General features: G+C 37.8%; 2 protein-coding genes across 2 annotated transcripts; one reads left to right on the forward strand and one right to left on the reverse strand.

Annotated features, from left to right (window-relative positions):
• Positions 1–224: 224 nt before the first annotated feature.
• On the reverse strand, positions 225–11,934 carry tmc5 (transmembrane channel like 5). Its single transcript, XM_085356325.1, has 21 exons — positions 11,864–11,934; positions 11,206–11,398; positions 10,426–10,625; positions 10,162–10,230; positions 6,733–6,849; positions 6,493–6,595; positions 6,132–6,210; positions 5,741–6,022; positions 5,072–5,205; positions 4,645–4,789; positions 4,362–4,514; positions 3,888–4,054; positions 2,936–3,011; positions 2,712–2,809; positions 2,533–2,628; positions 2,314–2,389; positions 1,751–1,884; positions 1,386–1,559; positions 1,128–1,206; positions 892–984; positions 225–803 (listed from the first exon to the last, which is right to left on the reverse strand). Exons 2-21 carry the CDS (start codon positions 11,277–11,279, stop codon positions 225–227), a joined length of 2,928 nt encoding a protein of 975 aa, XP_085212451.1. The 5' UTR covers positions 11,280–11,398; positions 11,864–11,934.
• A 776-nt stretch (positions 11,935–12,710) lies between these two features.
• On the forward strand, positions 12,711–23,377 carry tmc7 (transmembrane channel like 7). Its single transcript, XM_085355131.1, has 16 exons — positions 12,711–12,787; positions 15,600–15,861; positions 15,954–16,102; positions 16,279–16,434; positions 16,524–16,606; positions 16,689–16,834; positions 16,911–17,058; positions 17,838–18,020; positions 18,144–18,289; positions 18,387–18,501; positions 20,415–20,512; positions 21,816–21,999; positions 22,104–22,234; positions 22,426–22,581; positions 22,669–22,747; positions 23,099–23,377. The coding sequence occupies exons 1-16, from the start codon at positions 12,772–12,774 to the stop codon at positions 23,297–23,299; spliced, it is 2,253 nt and encodes a 750-aa protein (XP_085211257.1). The 5' UTR covers positions 12,711–12,771; the 3' UTR covers positions 23,300–23,377.
• Positions 23,378–24,564: the final 1,187 nt, after the last annotated feature.

The raw sequence follows: 24,564 nt of genomic DNA on the forward strand, positions 1-24,564 counted from the left end.
ATGGCACAAATTTATGTTTAGGATTACTCATCACACAAGGCTGACATACCATCATAGAAAGATTTCAAAATTTACTTGTATAAAAGTTGAATTAAGAGGTGGACCTGCACACTCATCTCTTTCATATATTCTTCGCAAAGTGCAAATTCAGTCTTAAAAAGCCACGTGGATGTTTTTCATACATCTGTTTTTTCATCACTGTAAGATAAAACTCAGCATTTTGTTCAGTAACCATCATCGTATTCATTCTGGGCCGCCTGCCGGGCTAGCATGGCCTGGATAAGAGCACTAGAGCCTGAAGGCCCAGGGTTTTGTGGTGGAGCAGTCATCCACTGAATTCTGTCATCTTCCTGTGCTTGCTGCCTGGCCTGCATGACCTGCATCATGACACTTGACACTGGATGCGGCAGGTCACCCATGTCATCTTCTGTGTCCTCTGCTCTTCTTCTGGCTTGCATGGCCTGTGTGACGGCACTGGATCTGTTGAAAATGTCATATTGATTATTGTCTTCATCCTCCACCCTGTTTCTGGCTGCCATGGCCTGAGCAAGTGCACTGGAAGATGATGGGTTTTCATCATGCATCGGATACTGATCTTCATTCTCCTGGTCAGCTAGTTGACGGGCCAACATGGCTTGCATCAGAGAACTAGAGTTAGACATTTCAGAAGGAACAGGTACTCCACCAATGCTGTATCTTTTCTCCTCCTCTTCAAGTTGCTGACGTGCAAGTAAAGCTTGAACCATGGCATTTGAGTTGGACTGATCACCAGATGAGTGATCATATGAATGCTGTTTCATGCTCTAAACAGTAAATAAAATATTCAGTAAGGCTGATAACAAGCTTCTACATGCAAAGTGATGTCAGCAGGAAATAATTTTAACAACAAACCCCTTTTTGTTTCTTCTGTTTGGTGTTTTTGTTTGGGATAGATTTTTGAAGGTCCTGTAACCTTTCTAACAAGAAGGACTTGTCTTTCCCTTCCTGGTGGGAGGGAAACAGAAGCAGTCAGGCAAACAAAAACAAAAACATAAAATGTAAATGTATTCAAGACTAGATAAGTTCCACTTGTTCCTGATGTCTGGTGAAACATATATTAAGGGAAACAGTTTCTAGAACAAACTCACATTGACAATCTGTTGTCTCAGATGACGAATAAGCTCCTTTCGACCATTAGTGACTTGCCACAATATGTATATGATGACACTGAGCAGTAAAATTGCACACAGGAAAACCATTTGCTTAATGACACAAATTTTGCATCAGTACATATGTGCATTTATATGCAAAGCTCAGTTATATGCAAAACATGGCTTGGACTTTTTCGGTCAACGTTACAAAGTACATGCTGTGTACATAAGACAGCACTTGCACTATGCACTTACAGGATGATGAGTGTGATTAGAAAATAGAAGATTTCACTCCGGATGACATTATTGTAAATCTCGACGACCCACTGAGAGCCAGTGATGTTTTTTAGATCATCTATCCAGACATCAACCGCACTGAAGGAATTGTTGAGTCCACGAAAAGGGCCACAGGACTTTGAGGGAGTCAGGCTATGGAGCAAGACAGAGTGAACAAAACAAGACTGAGACTGGAACCTTTCTGTATTTTCAGTACAAAATGCATTATTAATCAAAGACAAATATATATAAATATATTATTTTATTTTAGCTTAGAAAAGAATAAAATAGAATTGATGGATATATTTTTCTCTTTTTTAACAGTTGAAGTCATGTCCTCTTACCTCCAGGCAGTGTATGCAACAATTGACAGGGCTCCCACGAAGAACGGGAAGAAGAGAAGGAAGATGAAGATGGTTTGCATCTGAGCTGCTCTGCCAGATCGCCGTGGGGGCTGACAGTTATGTGTGAGACTGACCTGAGAAGTGCAAAAACCAAACTTGTACTACCCCATAAATACACATCCATAAACAAATATATTGATTTATTTTTGTAGTAACTTTGCTAATAAACTTGTGAGCCATAACAGAAAACAGAGCTTGGAATTGACTTTTTAAAAGATCATTCAGCAGGTTCATGAAACACACAGCATCAGCAGATCCGGCCTAGATCAAATTACAAATCCTACAAAGTTCATTAAATTTCAGTGATTGATTGATCTTGTCTGGTACCATTAAACCATAATGGTTACTCCTTAAATCCGAAACCCAGGCTGTCTTTTCCATTACCCAAAATAAAGCATCCATTCAATGTGATGAAAGGATTTTAATTAATTATTGACTGAGGTGTGCAAATAGAGTAACATGACCCTTATGGAGCATGGAGCAGTCCTGGTAGCAGCATTTACCTTCTTTAGATAAAACAGGATGAAGAATTTGAAAATCTGCATGGCAGGTAGCAGAGGAGAGAAGTAGATTCCAATCCTGTGGAGAGAAAATAGACGATTGCATTTAAATAATTAAAAAAGGTCCAAGATCAAGATAGATAACATAAGATTTGACTAAAATCCACTGACACACTGCTAGAACTTATGAAATGTCGAATGTATTGTTCATATGGTTCATACCAGGCCAGCGTCTGTGAATAGATGAGTTCAAGCACATTTCTGGCTACGTCAAACTCAGGAACCCCCATGCGTGGTATTAATTTTGTCCCGATCACACTATTAGACAGAAATTGAGTATGTGATTTTAAACATAGGTTCATCTAACAATATAAAATATGAATTGAAATTCTATAACTCACTTGCTAAGAAACTCTCCAAAGAAAGATCCCAACATCAGGAAAAGGAAGTCAAAAAGGACCAGACGGTACAAAGACTGCCCTACCATGGACTCCCAACCCTGATGAATGAAACAAATTCACGAATGAATGTCTATGCCTAATGAATAAAGTAGGGACAGATAAAATAAACGTATGTTGTGTTTAAAAAACACAAATAAATAGATAAATGGATATTTATTACTTACTGAACCTTTAGCAGGCACCTTATTCATCCAATAATAACACAAAACAGACAGAATGGACATCTTGAGAAAGACATTTCTGTATGTGAAAAAAGAAAGTATTTCAATTTTTATTATTGGTTAAATAAATAATTATATTTGCTTTGTGCTAGATGTCCAAATCCAAATCCAAATCCAATTTATTTATATAGCACATTTAAAAACAGAAAGTTTTCCCAAAGTGCTGTACAGAAACAAAGGAGTAAAACACAAGATGAAGCCACTGACACTCACATAAAAACACAATACTACACATAATAAACATATCAACTCACACCAGTCTGAACGCAATCGAAAAAAGGTGTGTTTTCAAAAGCGACTTAAAAACAGGAAACAAAGATGCCTGTTTAATATTTAAAGGCAGCGTAGTCCAAAGTTTTGGAGCCATAATTGAAAAGGCTCGTTCCCCTCTTTGTTTTAGCCTAGATTTTGGGACAACCAAAAGCAGCTGATCTAAGGGTCCGCGAAGGAATATAAGGCTGAAGTAACTCGGAAAGGTATGGGGGAGCAAGACCATTAAGGCATTTATGGTCTATAAATTTATAGATGTGTCGATAGCTGCACCACTTTACATATATACAGTCATGGCTTTACATAGATACCACTATACTTTATATATACTTTTGTTTAAGCCTGGTCCTAGAACTGTTCCTAGATCCTAGCACTCCCAGTCTTCTCACTATACTTCAGGAAGTCCTACATTGTTTTATAACACAGCCCACAAATTACACTGCAATTAACTCTAACAAGATTGGGAGCCTGCTACCATGCTGGTGACTCTGTGATGATGTCATAGGCACACCAAAACAAGGTTAGTTGCCTCCTTATTTCCGGTCTAATGGTAAACTAAGATATCTGTATTTTGTTATCTATCTAGACATAGACATATTTATATACATATATTGTTTTATTTCACCTGATCAACAGAGCATATATCTGTTTGCGGTGGGTGGAGTAATGCTCAAATTTGTTGAAGAGGGAGTAGAAGAGTGGAATAACCAGGTTTATTAAAGACACCACAAAGGGAACCAGGAGTGTCTTTGCCTCCTCAAGCAGAGACCAATTGTCATTTTCTGTTGGCTGCTGTAAAACATAAAACAGGTAAAGATAGTGGATAATGACAAATACTGTATGCAATGAAACAATAAAAACCCTGCACTGTTGGTAAATGACAAGACTTTCAGTAAATTTATGACACCTGGTTTAGATTTTCACGCTCTGAGAGTACAGGTGAGGTATATATTTTTACATGTTTTTTAGTTTCTACTAGTTTTACTAACAAGAAAAGTGATTTCTCTAGAGAAAAAATATGCATTCACATTGCCTGTAGTCTACATTTAACAGACACAAGTAATTCCAAAGTCTAATTATTCCATTTTAACTTATGTACCTCAATCTCATACTCGCAGAGATAGTAAATACTGGCTGCACAACCAAAAGCCAAGCTTGTGGAGAGAAGCCAGCAACTAAAATTAATCCCATAGTGCTTCAGTTTTTCAGAGACTGTAAGGCGCTCCTGCTGGGCCGTTTCTGATAAAGACTCCTGAGTGAGCAGCAAGAGGACAAACAATGAAATACTGATGTGTATGTAGGTGTAAAATACAGAATTTCAATCTGTCACAGTTAATTCAGCATTTGATATTTTTTAGAAAAAGAAAAAAGCTATAAGTCACCTTGAGCTGGACACAAAGGTTGTTCCTGCGCTGTTTCACTGCTTTCTCATTGGTTACACTAAAATCCCAGGTGCAAAGAAGTTGCCATGCACTGTTTGATGTCGAGTCTGCTAGTACATAGTTGTTCTTGAAATTGACTGCCATGCTGCACGTGGACAAATCAAGATTCAGAATCATTGTTAGAATCAGAGCTATTGGAGCAGCTATGAGAGTTTTTATATCTACAACTATTAATCAATGTTATGATTGCTTGTTTTGGCATACTTATATTAGAATTTTCACATTTTCTAATAATTTATTATTATATTTATCAATTTTTTCTTTTAACTTATCTCCTCTTCTCCCACATGCATGTTGAGGAGTCATAACAAAGCAAATTCCCTGTGGACTTGAGTAAAATCTTTAGCATGATGAGGACTTAACTAACCTGAAAATAAGTGAAATTCCACATAGCACCATATAGACTGCAATGGTGAAGAAATAGGCCAGCTGCATGTTGTAACCCACCAGAGATTCATTGCTGTAGCTACCGTAGTACATGACCGTATACTTGAAGTAACCCTAGGAAATCCAAAATATATGCAACTCTTGTTCACTCAGTACAGAGAGAATTAGAAAACATCTAACATGATATTACATAATACATATCAACAGTGTTTGCTAGTTCTAATTGATTATGATCTGCCATCTAGAGCAGATTCATGTTTTAGATTTTCTTTTGTGAAAACAAATGCTGTTGCACTGTCACTCCACTTGACGAAACCCCACTTGTGGTTGGGGTTTGCATGTGCTCTTTGTGCATGAATGTTAGGTTAACTGGTGACTAAACTGGCTATAGGTGTGGATGTGAGACTGGTGATCTGTCCAGACTGTATCCATCATTGGAAAACAAATAACTGCATCCAAAATAATGCAGATTTGAGCCATGAGCATGAGCCATGACTGAGAACCTTCACAGACATGAGCATAAACCAAATAATTAGCTCTTTAAATATTACATAGTCATTTAATTAAATGGTAATTATTACATTAGCTTTAAATTTTAAAATAAGGATGGTTGTGACTTCAACAGAAGATAAATGCATGTACTACTTACAGCTCCAGTTAGTATCTCCAGTCCTCTGAAGGTCACATTTTGGGGTACGTTGTTCACAATTTGAGAAATGTTTGGGGTTTGCTTGTAAACAAGCAGAGGGATGGTGACAAAGCCAAAGTTGACCAGGAATGAGAAAATGTTAAACATGAGAAGCCACTTCAGGAACACAAAATAGGTGAGAACACTGGTCCCAAACTTCCCACCAATGCTTTTCATAGCGCCTTGCCACAGTTTCAGGGTCTGCTTGGCTGACTTTACATGGTACCCGCATTTTCGTGAAAACTGAAAAAAGATCATAACATTCTGTATGTAGCATATGAGCACAAATTATGAATGAGCTAGGCTCATAAAGAGATGCAGCTGTTGCTTTTATGACAGATAAAACACTCACCAGAGACAGCTTTTCAGAGCAATCTGCCAAACATGTGAATTGGCGAGACTTCTTGGAAGACTGTAATTCCAATTCTTTCCTGTAAGAGTAAAACCATTGGGATCCTTGTCAAGCAAATTACCTGCATCACAAGTTTCTGCAGGCTGTAGAAGCCCCTTTGGACTTCAATTAGTACTTTCTTGTGTAATTTGTGTTGGACAAATACTTCCTTCAGAGATCTTTATTGCAACACCTGTGGCCTCCAAGCATTTGCATACAGCCTAGTTTATGGTTCCCAGCAGGATGCAATGTTTAACTAAATGTTTCGAATGACACTGAGAAGGATTTTGTTATCATCTTTATTTGTTTGTGGCTCACCCACCTGATATGTTTCTTGTCTTTAAAGCTCATTGGAAGATCCCGAATGGCCTGGATTCTGTCTCGTGTTGACAGAGCAGCAAGTTCCTCGAGCAAGTTTTGTTGCTCTGCCAGACACAAGATGACAAGACAAGTGCTGGCTGTTAAATCTTTGCGAGTACTGCCTTTCAGAATACATATCAGGTGTCATAATTCACTATCCAAAAATCCACAGGATAATCTGACACCCCTCAGGTGTGCTTACCATTTTGCATCTCATTCCAGATGGCATCCTCTGTGAAAGCTGTTTGGGTATGATCTGCATTAGGAAACATGCTCATCCTTCTCATCGCTATTCCTCTCCACCGCATTGTCATTTTTCCTGGATTTGCACACAAGCAAAAGACAGCCAGCCTTCTGTTGTGATTATTGTGGATTTTCAAACTCAAAAGCATGAGATTGATACAAGAACAGAGTGACAGTCAGCAAATGAACTGGGTAGCATTTTTAAATGTAACACCTGCAGCCGTTTATGCAGCCTTTATCACTTACTCTTTTCTATAATAACAATAAGCTGCTACTTATTTATAAATCTAAAGATAAATATCGACTGCAAAAACACTGACAGAAAGCACTGCTGATAGTACAGGACACAGCACCATATACAAACTAATGTGGGTCCTAATATGCAACTGTTTGTTCAAAATCTTTATTTCTGATGAATTTATGATTTCATATTTATTTTCATTTCATATAATGCTATGATACTGAAGGTGTTGGTGCCATTGCCCACCAAACTGTATTACTTTGCAGTTATTGTCAGAGTATCAGTCTGTGTGTATTATTTGCATGCATTAGTTTTAGTCTTGGTATGACTCTGGAATTTCTTTTTAGTCTTTCAGAAGCATAAAGATTAAATAAAATGGGAGGAAATGGAAGACATAGTTATAATTCATCCTGAATTTCTATCTATATGGATTCCATGACAGTCCATCCAACAGTTGCTAATACAGTTTACTTGTGTATTTAATGTAATAGGTGATGAAATAGATATTAGACAAGTGAAAACAGATGTAAATCAAAGTTGTATATCTGTGTCATGTTCTATGGTAATCAAACTATACACTGAAAAAAAGGCCATGTTGGATTTACTTGATTCAATAGTGGACATTGGTTGCACACAAATGTTTTGCTTTGGCAGAAACTTAGACAAATGAGTTAAATCAACACAACTTATTCCTATTCAATAAACCTGTGCATTTTGTGTTCAGAAAACACAACTGAAACATGTTTAGATGAAGTAAGTTGAGCTCTTGGAATATTTTAATCCTTCACAATTTTGTCATTTTATTTCAACACTATTCAATAACTTTTACCCCAGTACTACTTGGTCACTTAAATACTACATGTTGTCTTCATATTACATAATGTTCAACAAAGTCTAGAGTCTGGTTACCATAAAAAGTGAACGGGTCTACAACAACTACAATCCTCCTATCTTTCAGGGGCATAAGCCTGAAGTGATAGGTCACTCGGCAGCGAACACCCTGGACAGCTCACCAGTCTACCACAGAGACAAACAACCATTCACATTAAATTGTGGATTTGAACCCAGGACCTTCGTGAGGCAACAGCACTAATGCCACCATTACATGTGGTTAAACCATGATAAAAAGCGATAGCATACATGTGGTGTGTTTGTAGTTGTCTGTGTAATTTCATGAGTCCAGCAACTAGCCACTCTTACTAGATTGTATCAGATCATCTCAACAAGAACAAATTAAGTTGTTGAATTTCATACAGATCCTACATGATTTAATTACGTTCAAGATAGAAACATGAAATTTTTGTGTTCAAATTAAAAGGTAGGCTTTTTTAATGTAACAACCACCCAATTTACTTCTTTCGGTTTACCAAAAAAGTAGAGGCGGCTGCTCGACTTGACTGAGATGGATGCCTTCGTCAAACCACGATCCAAAGCGTGCGAGACTGAAATCCTGTGTGATGTAAACATTGCTATATTATTGACTTACTTCACTCGCTGTTGGTCACATGAACAATAACCGTATGACTGTTCCCACCACTAGCTCATGACCCTACGCTGTGTTCACTGCATGATTCCATGTTTTGGCACTGATCACCACCTGCACTCATGTATATATCTTTCTACGTAGCACTTTTAATTCTTATTCTCATGTATATATCTCATGTATATCTCATGCATATATCTTTCTACGTAGCACTTTTAATTCTTATTCTTACTTTTATTTTTTCATGTCTATTTAAGCGCAATTTATGACAGCATGTTTGCACTGAAGCACCGCAGCAATTTCCTAATGTTGTAAACCTGCTCAACATTTGGCAATAAAACCCTTTCTGATTCTGATTCTGATTCAAACATGAACAATTTAATCTACCCTCTCTGCATATTATGTAGTTTCTACACTATAGAGTTACTATAGAGTTACACTTAACTTTAAAGCATGAGGCACTTGTGTTAAATACACACAAGATACTTACATAAATCCAAGAGCTGGCCAATCCCTTTTTTTCAGTGTAGTTGAAAAACCGACCAACAAACACTTCTACTGTATGCTGTAACTTTTTATGCAAAAAACATGCAACTTCATGCAAAAAACATTTACTAAATAATCCCCTTTGCTCTGTTTTATTTTCTATGCCAATTTCCTTGTAGCTTTTATTGTTGACATCCATTATATCCACAATTAAGGATACAGTCTAGTGAAGACATGAGTATGAGGATGAATGGCAATGTTATTTGAACACTCAAAAAAAAAATGAAATTGTTACATGTACAAGATTCAAACTTGTAATTTGAACTAAATAATTTCATGTTTCAATGGTGAATGTAATTAAATCATGTAGCATCTGCATGAAATTCAGCAACTTAATTTGTTCTTGTTGAGATGACATGATACAATCTAGTAAGAGTGGTTAGTTGCCTGGACTCACAAAATTCACAAGATCACATTAGATGTCAAACTGCAGGAAAATCGCTGGAGTTTTAAGAGGCAGACAACTACACCACGTGTATGCTATCGCTATTTATTGTGGTTTAACCTGTCAAGGACAAAAACATACAGAAAATTCTGCATCAAGCCTTCTAATCATAGCTTTCCTAGTTTTGGTAAGCCTGGATTGACAGCTTGGTGGCGTGATGGTTAGTGCTGTTGCCTCACAGCAAGAATTCTAAATTACCCATGAATATAAGTGCAAATGGTTGTTTGTCTCCATGAAATCATCAACCCCCATATTGGTTCATTGAGCACGACTAGCAGTAATTGCCTTGATTAACAAAGTAGTTGTTCAAACAACAAGATTTCATTGCGTTTTCCTAAAGTTTTTAACTTGTGTAGAATCAATTAAAACAAATTTCACTCTACATACTTAAATAAATCACTTCAAGTCAATGTAAGTATACTACGCTGATCCAACATAATCTGATTACATTAAGCCACCAAATGCCAAATGTGTTGGTTTGACATGGTCAAAAATCGGTTATTGTACTTGGTTAAATCACGTGGAAAAAGGCGCCATGATTAAATTGTGTTCATCCAACAACAGATTTTTTTGAGTGAAATGATTATCCTGTGATGGAAACTTTACAGATTAATGTGTGTTTAGTTATACCATAAAGGAACTGTGTAATCTTAAGTGTCATGAAGCGTATTACCTGAAGACGATGGAAGTGGAATAGATCTTGACTGATTATATTCAGGGTCCATCCCAAATATACTGTGATCTAAAATGTAGAGGAGATAGAGAGGAAGTATCAACAAAAGGTTACTTAGCAACATCCACTGGCATATACAAAAAACGAAGCTGCTGAACAAGTAACACAACTTTTTCAATCAAACAAACACAAATGTGTACAAAAACTTTATGTTGCTTTATAGTTAAATAATTTAACATGGCCACAAAGAGGTGATACACATACTGGGTCCATGGTGCCTTGGAGGACTCCTTGGGCGTATGGAGATGGCATCCATTGGGATGTTTTCTCTACCCCTCCAGCTTTGTTCCTGCCAGCCACCTTGAGGCACTCTCCCTATAGCAGCATCATTGCTAGCCCTGTCACCCCACCAGGTTGGGTCTTTGTTGTCATAGGGGTTAGTATGATGGGTTTTGCTGGAAGCCCTAGAGCCCAAACAGAATAAATTAAATTATTAATAAATTATATAAACGTATGACACCTAAGAGCACTGACGTTATCACATCAGGAAGAGAACAGAAATTTCAAGTCACCGATATAGTTATTTGAATTTAAACTGTGGAGGTTTTATTTAATTTAAAGTACATTCAGTCTTATAGAGTATTGGACTCATTTTAACAGTAAACTGCAGAGACTAGTATGCTAAAGTTTACTCTAGGGCTCTCATATAATCATCCACAATCCTCAGACCTTAAATCTTGTACCAAAAAGATTAACACTAAAATGAACCAGCCGAGGATAAAGCAAAGATATATAACAAATTCGCGCTGTTGCCTTTTTCTTGAGGCGATCCTGTTGAAGCTAGTTTTTCATTTGCTTGCTTGACATTCTGACCTTTTCTTCACAGTACTTCCTCTTACTACAAGCACACACAACACACCACTCAAACTCCTTCACAAACACATTCTTTGACAAATTGTAATTCTATACTTTTCAGGAAAAAAGATTTCTCTGATGCACATTTGAGGACAAAAACAAATTTTATGTTATAATATAAACACAAACCTTCTATCAATTTCCAGAGTCTCGGTGTCATGGTATGCATGGTTGAAAAATCCCCCGTTCCTGTAACTTGTCATGAGATCCTTCAAATCGATCCGTTTGCTTTTCTTTGGAGACAGCAGTGATTCCTCAGCTCAGTATGCCCCAGTCGCTCCCAATATGAGGATTTCGGTGTCAAGTGGCAAAATGTAAACGACTTATTCCATATAAAAGACAAATATTAAAATAAAGCAATAGAATTGTGCTTGAAGTCAAGTTATCAAGCTAAAGACTAAACCTAAACAAGTAGTATAACATGTTAATACCACATAGTTTTCTGTATAGAGGCAGCTTCATAGAAAGCATGTGCAATTTGATCTCTAGAGCGCTCGGTCCGATCATTATAAATTCATGTAGGAGGTTTGGTTTCAGCCTGTGGAAAGAGGTTTGGTTGCAGTGGTATAGCTCTGTGGTTCTCACAAAAACCATTATATTATGGCAAGAGAACACCTCGGTCTTATATAACAATGAACAGAAAACAACAGACTGATGGCTGAACTATGGAAACAGGAAACCTATAAGAAATGTGTAGTTAGAGTTAGGTTCTCATATAATAACAAACCTGTAAAGATTAAAAGAACTTGTCAAATGACATTCTGCTCTGTTATTAGCCTCTGCTTACCTGGTTACTGTCCTGTAATGGAGAGAATATATCTAAAAGGGCGTCCTGACAATACAGAGTTGCAGCTTAAAAGTCTGAGGAGTATCTCTGAATTACCGTCAGTGACATAAAAAGAAGGACTGTCCTCCTACCAGGAAGTTTAGCCTGAGCTCACAAAGGTAAAAGTCCGCTGCTTTTGGACTGGCACTTGGATATTGAAAGGTTACGCTAGATTGTGACATGAATAATTAAACCGCCAGTGCTAATAATTATTTAGCATCCTTATTAAAACTTAAGGTGATAAGGCTCAAAAGGCTGACCTATAGGGTTGAATCCTGTTACAGACAGATAAATGAAACCTAACCAATAAACAAATAGTCGGAAACCGGAAAAAATGAGCGTGCGAATTGGGTTTACTATGCTCCACACAGGGAAGGAAGAGTTGTGAGCAAGCATTTTAATGAAGTGAAAGGACAAACATAGACAAACTGGGAATATATTGTGTGACTGTGAAACTAACTAATATAATATGTAATCTGTATGTTCATAATTTTGTTTTTTTCTTTTGAGACTGTGAGTTAACTAAAACCTATTTTAAACTTAAACCTGTCATATTAGTATAATTAGCACATTCGCTTAAAAAATCCTACAAAAATGACTACATAGCATAGAATATAATATTAAACATGTAACTAGCAACACAGACTATTATAAAATGAAACCAAACACGACACCCAGATATAACATAAATAAATAATAGCTAGTGTCGCTCCCGGAGCTGTATCCACATCCAGGAAGTAGATGTTGGGAAAGACTGCTATTATCTTCCTGACAGCTGGGAGAGTTAACTCCTTGTTTTTGACGAAGTCTGATGGTTAATTGTTAGCTAATACATAAATAGCTGTATTTATTCTGTCGGAAAGGAAACAATGGAAGTCGACTCAGGTATTTTTGAAGTTCGTGCATTACTTCAGAACATTAATTAACCCAATTTATTTCTACATTAGCTAACTAGCTAATAATGCTAGCCGCTAAAAAGTAGCTAAAAGTTTGTTGTGCTGGTGAATGATTTGACAGAGGGTCATATAACGATTACAGGAAGACCTTCAAATGAGAGCAGGAAGAGATTTTGTTTGTCTGGTTTGGCTCGAGTGTGTTTACGGTGTCGAAACTCAATTGTCGGCTCATAAAACAGTCTGCTCCCTTGGTTAGCCATTGTCTTTTCTCCTGGGAGGCAAACGTAAAAAGGAGTGTCGAATTTTAACAATGTTTTTGTTAGCTGTAGATACATATACTTGAGTTGTGACGTGATGTTATTGTTTGTATGTGTAAACTTATTATAAGGCGCAGGGTGTTAGGGACATTAGGGTAGCCAGTAGTGACCTGTTCGTATACAGTACTTATTAAAAATCTATTAAAAGCTCATAAGTGTGCACAGTTTGAAATATCAGTATCCTGTGATCTACAATTTATCATTAATTACTTTTGTGGAATGTCGAGTTTAAGGGTGCATCATTTTCTTCATTTGTATTGATTTTTATTATTATTCCCATAATATAAAACAGCTTCTTCTCAGTTTTCTGTCACTTAGAAAAGTGTTAGAAAACTCTGTCCTCCTCTCGTTCTTCTCACCACTCTCAGTCAGTGCAACCTCAATTCCCCCTTTCTCTTCCTTTCCACCATCCTCTATCACATGTTCTTGCTCACCCTGCTACACAAACTCTTACTTGAAGTATAATTTTTCAGTTTTCATCCTTTTGGGGCTCATGTCAGAGGTCAACTCTGATCATTGAGGCACAGTTTAACTCTTGCGAATAATGTAGCTATCTTTATATTTGTGAAATTTTAAATGAATCCCAACACTATAACAACAGTACCTTGAGAAGACCTGATATCAGTATGTTAAAGTATGTTAAAAATACATTAGATTAAATTAGATTTATGATATGTTCAATGTTTTGAACTTGTGACAGCCATTTTCTGTTTGTTTTACTTTGATGTTATCAAACAGAAGTCATATGGCAGTTTAAAGGTCTTGCAGATATAAACCAGGTGATTCAGTAATACGTAAAAATGGTTTCCACAGACATGCTACCAGAGGGTTTTCTAGATGTAGAAAAAGCTACATCTAACGAAACTATTGGCATGTGAATGTTTTTTCCTTTTCATTCTTTTTTTATTTAGATTAAGAAGAAGTGTCAGTTCGGTATTTTAAGCCTTAAGATATACCAGCTTCCTCAAAATGCCTTGCTTGCCTAACAGCTGGCTCCACATACAGAAGCAGAATTCTACTTGATGTTAGTCTTAGTAAAGTTTCAGTTCAAGCTGCTATCGAAACAAATGATTACTTGAAATAACTTTTTGTTCTCAAGATACGAGCTCATCATGTGTCAAATAATTTGGAGGAGACCTGCTTCTGGTTATCTGGCTGTTTCTGAAATTCATGGCCACATGTTATAATGGTGTTAAGTTTAGCTTGGTAAATTTGAGAGACATCCTATATTGATTTAACGTTTTCAACAGCCTCTTAACCATTCTTAACCTGTTAGCTGTTATCTTTGCTGACCTTCCTTTTGAAAGAAATGTGTTAATGGCTGACAAGTGAACTCAGTTTACCTCCTTTGCCTCTCAATTCTTTTGTTTTAATGCCATTTCTCAATTTTGCTTTCTTGGAGAAAGACATGAGTAATGAGACTCATTAGCAGTCACCTGGAGAGAATAAAGTAACTGTGCTATAAGGTTGAGCCTCAATGTGTGTTGGACTAAACCATTTCTAAATTTGTAAGTCTGGCAGAGAGCTTCTATTATTTTTGTAATCATCCAACAGATTTATTCAGGCAGTTTAATTATGACATAATTTACATAGGGATTAAAAAATGTAAACAAAAGCATTTTTTTCATTCCTGGCTTGGAAGGGCCCCTCCTGCTGGAGCTCTAGGTAGTACTTTTCTCTCCACTGCTACAACCTATTTTTTAAATGGTGTTGATGAGCATTTTTTTAGCCTTTCTGGAGTTTTTTTTTTTTTTTTCATGGTTTAAATTTTATCTTTAGTCACTATGTTAATATCAGTTTGTTCTCATTTCTTTTGTCATGGTGTGTGGTGGTCCTTTGATAAAACTGAATATATGGAGGGAAAAAAATAAAAAGCAAACTTGTCTAAGAGAATTCAGACTGTGCTGAAGAATAAAGGTGGTCAAATGAAATGTTGACTTTCAAGCTGCATTGTATTTGTACAGTACAGCTGTACAAATATAGCATTTTTACGCTATTTCTATGCATGATTGCACTTGTCAGTAGATCTCTGCACTTATTTCTCAATTTCATAGCAAAACATGAAGAAATGAGGGATGGTTTGTGTCTTTTGCATGGTGATGTAGTTATTATCTCAACTTGAATCCAACTTGAGTCTGCAAATAAAAAAAAGTTTAATTTATGCAAATCTCAGACAACATATACATCCTTAGAAATATATCTGTGCTAGCCCAATATCAAGTGAATCGTGTAGCTGTCCATATTTTTATGTGGACTTGGATGGATGGATGGATGGATGGATGGATGGATGGGTTGATCCTGATTTGAAGTGACTGTTGTGAAAATGCAGGGGTAATTAGCTCAGTGTTAAACACAGTCATATTACTTTGTATTATGTATATTTCATCGAGTTTTGTTTTCTGTACAGATGCAATATTAGCATCTGTTCCAGAAGAGCAAAAATAAATGTCATGTAAGAAACATTACTTTGTTTGTCTTTTCAAGTGTTTGTCACTGATCACAGTGGGCGAATCAGCAGTAACCCTCTGCTGGACCAGCTCCCCAGTTACCAGTCCCTGCTGTACCGCAGGAAGTCGTCAACTGTTGGCTCCAAACAAAGAGGCAGCTCTAGAGCAAGGGTTGGCTCATCTGGCAGTTGGAAATGGGGTATAAACACCTTTGTAAGACAAACCGTGAAACAGAAGAGTCAGACTGAGAAGCGACACATCAGAGAACTAGCCAAGCCCATGGCTGAGAAACGCAAACAGTAGGAAACTGTAGTCTGTTATGACTTCTTTCACTAATAGCTAAATAACGTTTTTGTGTGTCAGGAGTTTATTTGACTGTTTGATGTTTTAGGAAACGGTGTGCAGAAGATGCTCAAGAGTTGAGCAGCTGGCAACAGTGGCGACAAAGCACCCGCAAGTATCTGAGGAGGATGAGAGATGAAAGCGAAGAATGGCTGAGCTCTTTGAAGCTCTGGAGGGGAGACATCCACCTAATAGAAGGTAAAAGAAAGACAAACAGATTGTCTGACAGAAATTGTTTCTTTGGTCTCAAAGACTTGTTTGGATTTCTGTTCAGATGGTGCTAATCGGTAATTATAATTTTGCTAAGACAAAGTGTACCTTTGTGTTATGTCAGACTTAAGTTCTCCCTTTTTGCCTCTTTCACTTGTCACTAGGGATGTTTGGAACAGGGATCCTGTCTTACTTCTCCTTTCTGCGCTTCCTGGTCACACTCAACTTTATCATCTTTCTGCTCATGTTCGGTTTTGTCATGTTGCCCATCATCATTGCACCCCATGTTTCAGGAAATATCACCTTCAGCCAGAATGATAGTGAGAGGATTATTTGTTTGTTTGTTTCAATTAGAAGCATATACTAAGCAAGAAAGATGAAAAAGCTTAGCTTATCTGTTATATTACAGGTTACTGCAGCGTGTATGAAAGTGGCAGTCGTCGAGGTCTTGTTAACTATCATAAGTATATTACTGATCTGCTTTCTGGCGAAGTAAGTGTTGTCACATTATTAGTCTCCTGAGAAAGAGTCCACTCTGTAGTTTCTGTACTCACCTGCTGTGCTTCATCTGCAGGGCTTTCTGGAACAGACCTATCTTTTCTACGGCTTCTACAATATGGAAAAAATCCATTTCTCCCACATAACTTATAATTTGGCACTGGCATACCTGCTGGTCACTATAGGGTACCTCTTCCTCAGTCTTATCTGGATTGTTAAAAGGTATGAAAAAGGCAAACTCATAAGAAATAACATTTATGTGATGAGATGTGGTCTTGAGTGTTTTCTTCTTTCGAAGGTCTGCCACCGGGTTCAAACATAATCTGATTCAGGATGAGGATTGCTTTCAGAGTTTTTGCAACAAGATCTTTGCTGGCTGGGATTTCTGCATCACCAGTGAGAATGCTGCAAAGCTGAAGAAAAAGACTTTGCTCTATGAGCTGAAGGTTAGTTTATACATCAGAAGCATGATTGTTAAACTGGCTAGTCAAAACAATGGCCAGTTTACAAATTTGTTTTAAACTAATTTGAAAAAATGGGTGCTTACATGGCACCCCAGCAGCTACATACAGTTACTCTAAAGTAAAAATAAGATGTGCATTTTAATATAATCTACTTTTATGGCTTTAGTGACATTCAAGGCCCCAGTTCCCACGTGCATTACTACCGGGGTCACATGCTAATCAGCGGTATTCTGTGCTATCATTGGTAGTCGCTTCAAATCCTCACCAGGAAGTTAAAATAAATTTATCACAGGTCCCGCCTGCTTCACAGTGCCAGCAGTTATTTAGCCTCTAACCACATGAAGTCACTGAATGTCATTCACTCTCTATTGTCCCTGGTTGCCACATAGCTGCCAATTGTTTTCAGTGTTGATGCAGCTCTACCCTGTACCTGTGTCCTGGAGGTAGTAGTTCATATGCACGTTAGAGAGGGTGCAATACATCACTGAGAATTGCTTACACTTGTCCCTTGATGTTCCTTAAAGTAAAGTAAAAGCAAAATTTTATTTATATTGCACCTTTCAAGATAAAAATCACAAAGTGCTTCACAGAAGCTAAAACATAAAAATCAAAATCAACCAAAAGCGAGTTTAAAAAAACAACAACAACAAAAAAAACTTCATTAGTCTTACTGATGAGTCTAAAGTAAAGAAAATTAATAATCAAACACCATCATTTTGTTGTCTTGCCTTATTTTAAAATTCATATTTTTATATCTTTAGACTGATTTGGAGGATGAGAAGATCAAGCAGAAAATAGCAGAGCGCACCCACAAAGAAAAATGTCGGCTTTACTTCATCCGTCTCATCCTGAATCTTTTCGTCATTGGTGTACTGGCTGCTTGCTTCTACTGCATTTATTTAGCCACTATCTTCTCCCAGAAAGCCCAAATGAATGACCAAAAGGTAAGACAATTTTTTTTAATATTCTTTCTCTCCACCCACTTTGATTCAACCTTTATGTAGAAATTTCTGGTAAATGTTGGCAACACAGGATAAAAGGTATTTGTTGTTTCTCCTCTTTTGCAGGTGAATTTCATAGTAGATCTCATTTTTGAGTATCTACCTTCAATTGTTATCACCTTTGCCAACTTCATTACCCCAGTACTTTTCTCTTTTATCATCAACTTTGAGGACTATTCTCCTGCTTTTGAGATCCGCTTCACTCTTATGAGGTAAAATGGAGTCTTGTGTTTTAACCTGCTTACTCATAGATGCAGATTTGAACTTGAAAGTATTTCTGATTTGCCTTCTTTCTTCCTATCCTCACAGGTGTGTCTTCATGCGGTTAACCAGTATTGTGGTTTTGCTCTTTTCTGTCTGGTCTCGGATCACTAAATGTAAAGATGATCCCTGTATTTGTGGCTACAACCACGATCTTTACCCTGTAAGTAATCCTCTTTTGCCATAATGTAATATACAGTGGTTTGCAGGGGTAGTGCCACAGGTACCAGTGTCAAACTCATTTGTATCTTTGCATTAGCTGTTATACATACAGTGGGGCAAAAAAGTATTTAGTCAGCCACCGATTGTGCAAGTTCCCCCACCTAAAATGATGACAGAGGTCAGTAATTTGCACCAGAGGTACACTTCAACTGTGAGAGACAGAATGTGAAAAAAAAAAATCCATGAATCCACATGGTAGGATTTGTAAAGAATTTATTCGTAAATCAGGGTGGAAAATAAGTATTTGGTCAATAACAAAAATACAACTCAATACTTTGTAACATAACCTTTGTTGGCAATAACAGAGGTCAAACGTTTACTATAGGTCTTTACCAGGTTTGCACACACAGTAGCTGGTATTTTGGCCCATTCCTCCATGCAGATCTTCTCGAGAGCAGTGATGTTTTGGGGCTGTCGCCGAGCAACACGGACTTTCAACTCCCGCCACAGATTTTCTATGGGGTTGAGGTCTGGAGACTGGCTAGGCCACTCCAGGACTTTCAAATGCTTCTTACGGAGCCACTCCTTTGTTGCCCGGGCGGTGTGTTTTGGATCATTGTCATGTTGGAAGACCCAGCCTCGTTTCATCTTCAAAGTTCTCACTGATGGAAGGAGGTTTTGGCTCAAAATCTCACGATACATGGCCCCATTCATTCTGTCCTTAACACGGATCAGTCGTCCTGTCCCCTTGGCAGAAAAACAGCCCCATAGCATGATGTTTCCACCCCCATGCTTCACAGTAGGTATGGTGTTCTTGGGATGCAACTCAGTATTCTTCTTCCTCCAAACACGACGAGTTGAGTTTATACCAAAAAGTTATACTTTGGTTTCATCTGACCACATGACATTCTCCCAATCCTCTGCTGTATCATCCATGTGCTCTCTGGCAAACTTCAGACGGGCCTGGACATGCACTGGCTTCAGCAGCGGAACACGTCTGGCACTGCGGGATGTGATTCCCTGCCGTTGTAGTGTGTTACTGATGGTGACCTTTGTTACTTTGGTCCCAGCTCTCTGCAGGTCATTCACCAGGTCCCCCCGTGTGGTTCTGGGATCTTTGCTCACCGTTCTCATGATCATTTTGACCCCACGGGATGAGATCTTGCGTGGAGCCCCAGATCGAGGGAGATTATCAGTGGTCTTGTATGTCTTCCATTTTCTGATGATTGCTCCCACAGTTGATTTTTTCACACCAAGCTGCTTGCCTATTGTAGATTCACTCTTCCCAGTCTGGTGCAGGTCTACAATACTTTTCCTGGTGTCCTTCGAAAGCTCTTTGGTCTTGGCCATGGCGGAGTTTGGAGTCTGACTGTTTGAGGCTGTGGACAGGTGTCTTTTATACAGATGATGAGTTCAAACAGGTGCCATTCATACAGGTAACGAGTGGGGGACAGAAAAGCTTCTTACAGAAGACGTTACAGGTCTGTGAGAGCCAGAGATTTTCCTTGTTTGAGGTGACCAAATACTTATTTTCCACCCTAATTTACGAATAAATTCTTTACAAATCCTACCATGTGGATTCATGGATTTTTTTTCACATTCTGTCTCTCACAGTTGAAGTGTACCTCTGGTGCAAATTACTGACCTCTGTCATCATTTTAAGTGGGGGAACTTGTACAATCGGTGGCTGACTAAATACTTTTTTGCCCCACTGTATGTGTTAGAATGTGAATATTACATATGTTAAGTGTAACTGCACGAATATGTGCCCATATTTTGGTCTCTTAGACTTTTAATTTTAAAAAGTATTAAAAAAATAGTATATTCCTAATCACCCTATAAAATACATTTCTTAAATCGTGACATTGTATGTATGGTAAAATCCAGTCTCTATATCCTTGTTGCTGTCGACAGTGCTGGGAAACGCATGTGGGCCAAGAGATGTACAAACTCACCATCTTTGACTTCATTGTCATCGTTTCCGTCACCATCTTTGTGGAGTTTCCTCGAAAGTAAGACCTCATTTATCCACAGTAGAAAAAAAGTACAGTTCATCTAGTTTTATGATCATCTCATGACATTTGAAGAGGTGTAAACATGTCACCTTCATAAAAGATTAAGAATCTCTAATGTAACAGTTACAGGAGCTGACTTGGACTACCGTATTTTTCGATAGTGCGCCTTATAATCCGGTGCGCCTTATGTGTGAATTCTGGTTGTGCTTGCTGACCTCGAACTGATTTTATGTGGTACACTGCGCTAAAAAATCTGTCAAAAATGTTTTAGTTCGACTAAGCTACAGAGCCGCACCGCTTGGATGGATTGTCGGAGAATTACGGCTACTGTAGTCAGGAGCCTCGCGGAGTAATCTGGGTCTAAAACTTCGTCCGCTTCAGGTCCCAAAGTTAGATGAATACTGCGACATCACTGAGAGTTAGAAACTGTCTAAATTCCTTCATCTTTAATAAAATGATCAGCGTTGCTGCTTTACCAGGTGGAACAATTAAGTTTAACATCCAGGCATCCATCAAAACAGAATTTATTAAATTTAACAGAGTTAGAAGTTAGCATGAAGTTAGCTCGCTAGTTTACACCGAAACATGATATAGCATGTTCTGACTGAGATTTCTGAAAAAATTAAAATGTACAGCTCTGCTATCACTTCCAGCATAAATAAGGACAGAAAACTAAACAGCAGTGATGTTTGTAGAGTTACTGAAGTTGGATTAACTGGTATATAATGATGTGCTACGTGATCGCTAATGACACAGCTATGTTAGCATAACATAAACACAGTGAAACTGGAGGATGAACGCTAACTTTTTTCCACTCGATAAAAGTTAACGTTAGGGTTACCGATGGTTAGGGACAAATGCAATCGCATGGCAGGATGCTGTAAATGCACCAAACTTCAGTCAGGAGAACAACTGAGACAATCCATCCACAATACAAGGTTAGTCATTAATATACTGCAACAACATGGGAATAGAGCAGCTGTGAGAGAATTCAGCATTAATGAATCAATGGTACGGAAGTGGAGGAAGAAAGAGGAATGAGTTGAGTCAAGTTTGACTTGTTTTGTTTCGCTTAATGCGCCCTATAATCCGGTGCGCCTTATGTATGAAAACAGATCCATTCATCGACAGTGCGCCTTATAATCCGGTGCACTTTATGGTCTGAAAAATATGGTAGTTTTAGTGTTAGCTTAGTTAGTCTAAATAAATGTAGCTAAAATTATTCTGTCACTGAAGGCTTTGTTTTCTCTGATTATTTCTGCTTTAGTCATTTTTGTCCTTCTTGTTCTATCCTACCCAGACTGCTTCTGAGGTACAGTAATTCTGCCCTGGCTAAATGGATGAGCCAACAGGAGTTTTCTATTCCTCAGAATGTACTGGAGATCGTCTATGGTCAGACCATCTGCTGGATCGGCACTTTCTACTGCCCACTGCTGCCTGCTATCTGCACCCTCAAATATTTCTTTATTTTTTACATCAAGAAGGTGACATTTTGGTTTGAATGCATGTAGTTTTTTTCCTTGCAAGAGTGAAGGAAAAAAGCATGAAATATTCTAGTAAGCCTCATTTGCAAATTTTTGTTTGCTAGGTATCATTAATCAAAAACTGTCGTCCAGCCACACGTCCTTTCCGAGCATCCAGCTCCAACTTCTTTTTCCTCGGTGTGCTGTTGATCGGCCTGACTCTTGCCTGTGTGCCTGTCATAGCTAGTATAGCACAGTGAGTAATGTTCATACTGTGTTCTAATTATATTTGTATAGTTTGTATGGAGCTTTAAAAGAACCTCTAGCAGAAATATTCATGCCAAAGGTCAAAATCTGGCCACTGCCATATAATTTTTTTTTTCTTAATATGGATAAATATAGGAACTCTTACTTGTATGCACTCACTTATACTTCCTTTTTGTTCAGGATAAACTGTTCTCGGGCCTGTGGACCTTTTGTTAATTACGAAACCTCCTGGTACGTGGTGCCAGATACAGTTTCTCAGCTACCCAAAGGAGTCGAAAAGCTTCTTCGTGCTCTCTCTTCAGAGGCCTTTGCTGTCTCTTTCTTTGTTATCACATGGTTGGTCCTCTTATTATATATTTTCACCTTTTTAACATTGTTTTTCCTCTGCTGTAATTTTATACTTTGTTTCCATGTTTTTTCCAGTTTGGCCATGTTTTATGTGATTGCACTTGCTGGAGCACACAAGAGGGTCATTAATGAACTAAGACACCAGCTAGAAATGGTAGGTCTTATCCCCCCCCCCCCCCCCCAAGGGAGGGAGTATGTAATTGGTTCCGTTTGTTAGAAGTCTAGTGCCCACACTTTTAAAGATATCGTTTTCAAATTTTGTGTGATTGTAGGTACAGATAACGGCTTAATTTATTGTTGGTGAAAATCTAGTCGAAGTTACACACCTTATTTTTTCAATATGTTCTGTACGATATCAGTAATAAAAACATCATAAAAAGTCAAAGTTTTATTATAGCTCTTGTCCTTCAGGGGGAGTTGCGTACTCTGAGTGTTCTTGTTATCAATTCAGTTATTGCCAAATACAGTGTGAACTGAAATCTGTTTGTGTTAATTTGTCAATCAGGAGGGCCGCGACCGGCGTTTCCTGATCCAGAAGCTGTGCCAGGCCCAGAAGCGCTCAGGTGTGAGATCCCCACAATCCAAATTCCAACCCCGCCGCAGCAGCAGCAGAAGCAGTCCTAGCTACCACACTAGCTTCGCCACCAATTTCAGTGATGCGGTGTTCCTGGCCCATGCAGCTCCAAGCTCCTCCACTCAAGTTTAAGGCAAAGGCCTTATTTTACTGAACAAAGCAGAGGTGCATGCTTAGACAATTCTTCAATTGTCTAAGCAGACAATTGAACTTTTCAGACTAATATCTTAAATGTGTTTAATTAACTGTGAAAACACTGCATTGTAAACAAATATCCTGTTCACAGTGCTTCTGACCTTTTCAGTGGGGTTTTTTTGGTGTTTGTTTGTTTGTCCAACAAAACAGTCTGAATATTTGTGAATATATGAATTGACAATCTCAAAAATATTTTTTTTCCTTTAATCAAAACTTTATTTTTGTTGAGCTGTAGAGTATTTACTTGCATGTAATCTTTTCCTTCTGAGAAGGACTTCGATTCTTTTAAACTACTGGACTTGTTTTTAAAACTTTTCTCAATCTCATGCACTTTAAATGTATTAACGCAGGGTTTTGGGGGTTTGTTTTTTTTTTTTTTACTACAGCTTCCTTGTTGACTTGTTTATTTGTGGGTGTTGTTGCATATGCAAATGAATATTTATGACTGTGCCTAATACATTTTGAATGAAATTACTTTTAACACTACTTTTTACTTAGTTTTAGTACCTTTTTAAAATATCTTCTGGACTGTGGGCATGTTATTAACAATGTCCCTGCTCTGGGGTTGTTGTTTTTTTTGTCAGATTTGGGTGAAAATACTCTTGTACTTTCATGATGCCTTAATGTGACTGTGGGTACTGTACATATAAAATAAATGTTTTCTTAAGTATATTTTCTCCTTTTTTTTTTCTTTTTTTTTTTTTAAATCTCACTCTGTTAGTCTCATGTTCTTACATGAAGGGTATGCAGATATTTTATGGAACAAACTGATATAAGTGAATGTGCAATACTCAGTTTTGAATAGTCAGATGGTGGTAAAATCTCTGTCATGGTGCTATGACAAAAGGCAGTTGGATGATATATAAAAAGTGATAAAGGGTAATCAAGGAGAGGGTAATAATAAGATTACGAATTGGCTATTGAAAAAGTAAATGGAATAATTACAAGGCCAACACAATACGCTAACACTATAGATGAGTTAATTGGTATTTTTCTCCTCCTACTTTAAGTATAGTATTTTGCAGGGTATGATACTTCCAGAATATGAAAAAGCAATGTCCTCTCCAGCAACCGAGATGTTAGAAAATGGATCAGGGATGTTAGGGTTCGGTAAAAACGTAGACGTTTGTAACTTTAACCAGAAGAGGGCAGTGATACAACTTAAAACGTTACAAGCGGCCGTGAGCGAATGAGAAAATGGC

This window comes from Diplotaxodon limnothrissa, linkage group LG6, assembly GCF_057381915.1.
Source record: "Diplotaxodon limnothrissa isolate DT_005_m linkage group LG6, D_limnothrissa_male_GT1.1, whole genome shotgun sequence".
Taxonomy (NCBI): Eukaryota; Metazoa; Chordata; class Actinopteri; order Cichliformes; family Cichlidae; genus Diplotaxodon; species Diplotaxodon limnothrissa.

Coding starts and splice junctions, on each gene's coding strand:
- tmc5 (XM_085356325.1), bottom strand. CDS start 11,279: ATGACAAGTTACAGGAACGGGGGATTTTTCAACCATGCATACCATGAC. Junction 2,629..2,711: donor TTTGGAGAGTTTCTTAGCAA/GTGAGTTATAGA, acceptor TCTGTCTAATAG/TGTGATCGGGACAAAATTAA. Junction 2,390..2,532: donor TATTCACAGACGCTGGCCTG/GTATGAACCATA, acceptor TTCTCTCCACAG/GATTGGAATCTACTTCTCTC.
- tmc7 (XM_085355131.1), top strand. Junction 15,862..15,953: donor ATGGCTGAGAAACGCAAACA/GTAGGAAACTGT, acceptor TTGATGTTTTAG/GAAACGGTGTGCAGAAGATG. Junction 16,435..16,523: donor CACCTTCAGCCAGAATGATA/GTGAGAGGATTA, acceptor GTTATATTACAG/GTTACTGCAGCGTGTATGAA.